We start from the raw sequence: 7,828 nt of genomic DNA, 5'->3' as shown, positions 1-7,828 counted from the left end.
TTTCTTTTGTTTTTGTAGGTTTTGTTTTTGCTGAGACTTTATGATTTTCGTCTTTATTTTTAGGAGTTGGTTTGTTAACTTTCTTTGTGGTTACCATGAACAAAATATATCCATTTGACTTTTGTTTAAGAATTCTTTGGCTAACTCTTTATTAATCTTTTAATAAGGACGCTTTTGACACCACAAATATGTTTCCCAATAATCATTAAAAGTTTTTGGCCAATTTTGTCCTGAAGAGTAAGAGGATTAGTCAATTATTTTGATGCTGGCACATAGTGACCATGCGTCTACATGTAATGGAGTGGTGTTCCCATTCACCCATGCTGTGGTAGTGAATTATTATGTGCCACTAAAACTGTTAAACACAAAGGAGAATAGGCTTGAATGAAAGGGAACATGCAAAAAGGATATAGGAGATTTTTCTCCCATCTCTACTGATTCCCATACATAGAATGGAAAATAAATCATTTCAGATATCTCAATTTACACTTAAGGAGTCACATGGGATTTAAATTTAGCCATTGCCTTTCATCAAAGGATTTCTAAGCATCTCATAAGCATACCCAGTAATTCTCTAAACATTCTTGTTAAGTTGGTGGCTGGCAATATTATCATTCCATTATAGTGAGGAGTAAATGGAAGCACTGAAATACTGATATTTTTATCTTCCATTCAGAAATTTCTTAACTACTTTACAGGCTAGTATTATTATCTACTTTATGAAGCTTAGTGAAATTATGTGATATGCCCACCTTAGGGAAGGTATTTGTCATAGCATCAAGGCTCCGTAAGTCTTGTCTGCTTTACTTTGTTCTTCACCCCTCCCCCACTTTGACCCTCAGTCCTGCTATTCAAATCATTTTATCTATTGTTTTAAAAGTCATATTAGAGAACCTCAAATCACATAATTTCTTGTGCTTTTGAGGTATGATTCCTAGTTTTTAATTAGGGATCCAATGATAGTTCATTTTTTTGTAGAATTATTTCTTTAATCATTGCTGTTAGTAATGTCATGTAATCAAATGCATCTACTTGTTCTCTTCTGATGAATCAGAGTCCTCTTCAGGATACTAGCATAGCTAAATCTATATATAAAGAACAAACATAGTAATACTTTCTATTCCTGTTGATATAAAATTGCATGTCAAATTTTTTTTTTTTAAATTTGTTCTTAAGTTCTCAGCAGCAAGAATGCTGGTAGCAACCAGAATTTTGATCCCAGTGAACCTAAACCTAGTACACTCACTGCAAGATGGAATATAGTATTTAAATTACAGGAATAGGTAAAAATTTGGGTAAGTTGAAAGTGAGAAGTCACCTGCAGGGGTTATATGGTTACCCATGAGAGGGAGGTAATTAGGACATAATAGGTAGGTGCTCATTTTGTCACAAACTGAAACAGCCACATGAGCTGCTTCTAACTTTACAGAACTACCAGAAATATATCACTTTTAATTGCTAACCAATACTGTTAGTAATTGATTAAATATTTTAGGAAAATATTTATTCCATATATCTAATCAAGTTTTGTCTCTTCTTTCTTTATACTATATGTTTCATACATCTTTTCCTCTTTAGTCCGACTAACATCGTCCTAATCCTCTTTATGTTATACAGTTCAGGGGTAAAAGAATGCCTTGCATATATACAAAACCAAACCTACTGCCATTGAGATGATTCCGACTCATAGCAACCCTGTAGGACAGAGTAGAACTGCCCAATAGAGTTTCCAAGGCTGTAATCTTTACAGAAGCAGACTGCCACATCTTTCTCCCATGGAGCAGCTGATGGGTTTGAACTGCTGACCTTTTTGTAGGTGCTTAATTTAATGACTGATAAACTGATTAATAGTGAGCCCAATTCTAATAGAATGGTTAGAATAGATGATCATAAATTCCTTTAGTAGGTTTACTCTTCTTTACCTCCTTCCCCCTCAGTTCAACAAAGATGTATTATACACAGGACCTGAGCTCTGAGTTTCTTTCCCTCAAGCCGTGTGATACTGGCAAAGTCTCACGAACTCTTCCCTATTGGCTGAACTAATGGATTTCTTCTAATCTGGTCTATTAGATCTTTTTAGGATTCCTGTAATATTACCAGCTTTTGATTATTAGGTGCCTGGATTATCTGAACATCACATTACACACAACAGATCATGTTTTATATTCTTACAGCATAGCTAAAGTGGGAGGTAACAGCCTCTTTTAACCTAGCTTACTTTCTTGTTTACTTTTACATACTTCCTTAGACTTCTTAGATCAATCTAGGGCCTAATCTTGAAACCTTTTAAATACAAACATTTAGTTACTTTCTCTAAAAATTAATCATTGATAATAAAGTAGTAATATTTTGAAAACTTAATATCAGGCTGGGGTTTGTGTCCTTCTAAAATATAGTGTTGCATCTTAGAATTTAGAAACAAATGATACAAGATGCTGCACTGTGTAGCTTTAGTTTTTGATCTCTACTTTTGAATTAGTGTGAAATACCAGAACATCTCATAACTGGAATCCAAAAACCAAAACCAAACCCGTTGCCATCGAGTCGATTTTGACTCATAGTGACCCTATAGGACAGAGTAGAACTGCCCCATAGGGTTTCCAAGGAGCACGTGGTGAATTCAAACTGTTGACCTTTAGGTTAGCAGCCGATCTCTTAACCACTACACCACCAGGGTTTCCCAAAACTGGAATAGAGTAATATATATTCCAAAGCTAAATATAAGTACTTTTGCAGATCATCTGCCACTGTTACTTGTTCATACCTTTATTCTCTTCTTACTTCATTGAGAATTCACATTAAATTGATTTCAAAGAGATTAATTCTTTAAACCAATTTAGTCAGTCACAAAAATAATGTTTTATGATAGGCTAACATACATATGATAGCAAAATTAGTGAACCCTTTTTAGATAGATTAAATTTTTGTATTTAATATTTACTGCTCAGTAAGTTTCATAGGTTGTCCGTCTCTTTTATCAGTTGTTTGTAAATCAAGTCAGTTATTTGTAGTCATTTCCTATGATCTATACAATTTTTTCTATAATACAACTTTATAATACAATCTTTTTTTGCCTTATAGTTCTCTGGTAATTTAAGTAACTTAATTTCTATGTCTCAGTGATCAAGAAAGTAATTTTATGCTGTATTTGTCACTGAGAAAACTAGTTTTAATTCATACTGACCTTTCTCTCCTTTGAGCATTTAGTCTAAATTCAGTAAAATGTTGATGACTGCTCTTTAGAAGACAGCTGTATGAAATAAAGTATTATAAATACTCGACTTTCCTTTCTAAGCATTGTCACCAACAGCTGGGTATCCAGTTTAGCAGAACAGATTTTGCACAGAGAGAGCCTGGCATGTTCCTGAATCAGTTTAGTGAAGGTGACAAAAAATAGTTTCTTATGGATTGGGGACTTATAAAGTCATAGAGCATCTGTTCCTCAGTTAAGTCATAGTCTGGTAGCACTGAATCATGTTTAAAGGTAGAATAATGTGCAAAACTTTTTCACCTTGCTTATACCTTTATTTTAACACCTGACATTTATTTCTGCAAATAATACACTTTTAACATCTCCGTTGAAGGTATGTAAATTATTTTGCTCTTATGTATGATTTTTTATTAGTAGTATTTAAAAACAAAAAGTAATTTTTTGCTAAGATTTCTTATAATATGACTTTAATCTTTGAATTGTATGGTAGTTCATGTATATAAAACCACATATATAGAAAAGTGATCCATTTAAATATTTAATTATGATTCCATTTTGAAAGATACTATTAAAAACAAATTTACTATTAAAATATACTATTAAAAATATACTATTAAATATACTATTAAAAAACTCAGTTTCATTATCATGAATAATTGCTTTCTTTATATGGTATTCTGCTTTAATAAGTTATATAAAAATTAGTTGGTAAAAGTAACAATTTTTGTTTATATATCTTACTCTTAAATATGTGGCTACTTAAAGCATGTCAAATCTGAGACTTCTTTACATTTTTTTTGCAGTGCTAAAAGATCACTAAGATTAGAAGGTCTGTTAGAAGAAAATGTAAGTACTTACGAGTTTGTAATTACATAAGATTCTGTGTTTTTAATTTTTAACTACTGATTTACCTTACTAAATATAAACATTATCAAAAAATTATTTTAAAAAAACATTGTGGCATAATTGTGATTGGGGCACCTCTTTTCTGGGTATAAATTTTTTTTGTAAATTGAATGTGTGTAAGTTTTTGTCCAGCTTTAGGTGTTCATAAGAGGCTAGTTATTTAGAAACTTTAATGAAGTAATTTAGTAGAAATTAGTTTACTCTTGGTAGAAAAAAATATTCTGCTACTTAAATGTACAACAAACAACACAGAATAATGATAATGCTTTAATCTGCATAGTATAATCTGCTAAATTGAAATAAAAACATTAACATCATTTTTATATAAAAAATGTAATTCAGCTATGCTGGCATGATTAAACAATAAGGTACTAATACTGTAATAAATTTCACCATGGTTATCACAGTAGAAATAAAATTGTACTGTTGCTATTACTTTTTTTGTAAATCTGGTCACAGCACATACCAATACCAGCTATCATGACATATGTTAGTTTATTATCTTTTCATATGAACTGTGAATCTAGGTGCAAACTGTAATACTGAAATACTTATGGCCTCAGTGATCTTAAATGGCTATAAATCGGTGAGAAAGTAAATTAAAACACATGAGCTCCTATGAAATCCTATATGATAATGCCTTTTCAAGAAATGGGTTTTAGATAGAATTTCCCTTTGGAAGACACATTGGTATTTAACAAAACAGAAATTTACCATTTAAAAAATTTCCTAGTTGCTTTTTTAAAAAATTTAAACAAAGGTGGCAAAATAACTGCAGTGACACTAAAAAAATCATTAGCAGTGTAATTAGCAGTTTAGAGTACCATTATACAACTTGTTCTGTATAGAATGCAGCTGTGACTGTAATTCTGCATCTGTTTCTTTGGTCAGAATGGTATTTTTGGTAGGTGAGTAGTCCAGCTTGAAATGAAATACTGTTCTTTCCTGCCCTAAAGCTGTTCTTTGGGAGATAGTAACATTATTTGAACAAAAAGAATGGCTATTTCACAATTTATCCTCTTCATAAAGTACAATTGTTGTCAGGGCAGGCTTTCTATCCATTTTTTATTGAGATGAGGATGTGTCAAGGTATCCAATGCCACAGCTAATATCCGGTATTAGAAAAATGCATTGTTACATTTGGCCCAGTTCTGTACCTTTAAACCAGCTGACTTAGCTTCATACCACATGGCCACCAACTGCTAAAAGCAAGTTTCTAGCATCCTAGCCTGGGCCTTTCTTCAACATTGCTGTTTCCTGACCTATTCCTGATATTCTCAGCTTTTGTACTCTTACCTCATCATTTGTCTACAACTCTATATTCAGACAGCTTTTGTTCTATTCTGGTGCTAAATCTGCGTTTCTTTCCTTGACTACATTTATACTTTCAGCCACTCCAGTAACATCTTAGCCCTAAAGCAGCCTGGCTTCCAAGAATCTACCACATGGCCATTAATCCCATTCAAGCTGCTTTAGCCCATACAAAAGGAAATCAGATTTTCATTGTTTATTTATAGGAATACTTAATTGCTGCAAAGCTAGAGAGGAACTAGTAGTAACTGGTCATTTTTGTTTTCATATTTTTATTTATTTTATTGTTTTAATTTAAGTGAAAATTTACAATTCAAGTTAGTCTCTCATACAAAAATTTATACATACATTGTTTTGTGACCCTGCTTGTTGTCCCTATACTGTGACAGCACACTCCTTCTTTCCACCCTGATTTCCCATGTCCATTCCACCAGCTTCTGACCCTCTCTCCCTTCTCATCTCTCCAGACAGAAGCTGCCCATTTAGTCTCATGTATCTACTTGAGCTAAGAAGCACACTCTTCATGAGTATCATTTTATGTCCCATAGTCCAATCTAATCTTTGTCTGAAGAGTTGGCCTCGGGAATGGTTTTATTTCTGGGTTTACAGAGAGTCCGGGGGCCATGCTTTCTGGGGTTCCTTCAGTCTCAGTCGCACCGTTAAGTCTGGTTTTTTTGCTACAATTTGAATTCTGCCCCCCACCTTTCTCCTGCTCCATCAACGACTCTGTTGTGTTCTCTGTCAGGGCAGTAGTAATTGGTCATTTTGCCTTACCGATAGGTACTAAAGGAAGAAGACTCTGGTGTCCAAGAAGGGAAATGGCCTTTATACGCAAACTGGTTGAACTGGAGCCTGTTCATCCTAAACCATTGTTATTTTCTCTCCCAGAGATGTTTGGAACTCCCAACCCCCAGTATTCCAAATGCAGCTGCACTTACAGAGATTAATGCTCCATGATATCAGGGCAAGGCTGCAAAAGTGGTTTTTTTTCCCCCCACAAATGGGACATCTCCTATGCCCCACTTACAGAGTATATACTGCCAGTACCACTGTTTCTTAACCTCTCAAATTGTTAGGGAGATAGTAAAAATGAAGGGGTTTTCATTCATCATTTCCTACAAAATTAGAGCTCCACAAGTTGTTGCCCTCTCAGCATTGTTTCTATATGGATTTTCAAGAACTGAGATGAATTATTTATTCCAGACTGCTACTGATGGTAACCTAAATGAATTTATAGGGACAAATGGCTACCTGGCCATTTACCTAGCCAATTTAACCCTATTTCTTTCAGACCACCTGAGAGAGGGAATAGAAGCAGCTACTACAGATGAGAAGAGAAGGAGCATACTTCCTACTAAGACCAGCTCAATAGGCATGCTGCCAGAAGGAATAATGGTGCAAGTTCTGTGGCAGTTCTTCTACTTTGTACCTAGATTCCCAGTCCAGATTTGTCCATTTCTATTGATGGGACACCTCTAAATCTGGTTATTCCCATGGTCCAACATTGTCAATCTCAGAGACAGAGGGCTTCTGGGACTTTGGATGCTAGAGCATTAGGAAATTCTATAGCACGCACCCTACAGGCTTACTTACTGACCTGGCTCAAATTTACTTCTTCCCGCCCTCCCCTCCCTCCTTCCTGTTGTTGTTGTTAGGTGCTGTTGAATCAGTATCAGTTCCTAGCAACACCATGTGACAGAGTAGGACTTCCCCATAGGGTTTTCTAGGCTATAATCTTTATGAGAGCAGATTGCCAGGTCTTTCTCCCACAGAGGCACCAGGTGGGTTTGAACCACCAACCTTCCAGTTAGCAGCCAAGCACTTAACCATTGCACCACCAGGGCCCCTTCCCTCTTTCCTACCCTTCTGTTATTCCTTCCCTTCCCTCATTTGCTAGGCTCTCCCTCCCTTCCTTCCTTCCTTTCTTTTGTAGTAATGAAATTTTCAAACATACACAAAAGAAGATAGAATAGTATAATGAACTCCTATGTATCTATCACCCATCTTCAACTGTTTTCAACATTTTGCTAATTCTGCTTTATCTGTCTATCTGCACATATACGTGTGTGTGTATGTATGCATGTGTGTGCGTGTGAATTATTTTTTTCCTGGAATATTTTATAGCAAGTCCCAGACATTATATCACTTTATCAGTATAAACTTCAATGTGCATCTCTAAACAGATAATGCCTTCTATTTTCATAATCACTGTGTATAATTATACCTTACAAAATGACAGTAATTCCTTAAGATTATCTTTTACCCAGTTAATATTCACATTTTCATGGTAATTTCAAAATGTCTTTATGGTTGGCTTAATTAAAATCAAGATCCAAACAAGATTTTCACATTGCATTGGTTCTTATATCTCTTAGGTCTTTTTAAATCTTTAGGTACTCT

The 7,828-nt window shown here is 34.5% G+C and overlaps 1 protein-coding gene across 3 annotated transcripts in view; it reads left to right on the top strand.

Moving 5' to 3' along the window:
* Window positions 1-7,828, top strand: part of ITGB3BP (integrin subunit beta 3 binding protein) — a 107,221-nt gene that overhangs the window by 37,910 nt on the left and 61,483 nt on the right. For 2 of the 3 annotated variants that reach the window (XM_004369011.2, XM_023730646.1), the window contains exon 2: window positions 4,015-4,057. In XM_004369011.2, coding sequence (XP_004369068.2) covers window positions 4,015-4,057 — 43 coding nt within the window. Of the gene's footprint in view, window positions 1-4,014; window positions 4,058-6,814; window positions 6,824-7,828 lie in introns of those variants that run through there. The other variant, XM_023730652.1, reaches the window with a different exon arrangement.

The sequence above is a fragment of the Trichechus manatus genome, unplaced genomic scaffold (assembly GCF_000243295.1).
Source record: "Trichechus manatus latirostris isolate Lorelei unplaced genomic scaffold, TriManLat1.0 scaffold00003, whole genome shotgun sequence".
Taxonomy (NCBI): Eukaryota; Metazoa; Chordata; class Mammalia; order Sirenia; family Trichechidae; genus Trichechus; species Trichechus manatus.
This window is presented reverse-complemented; position numbering and strand designations above follow the sequence as displayed.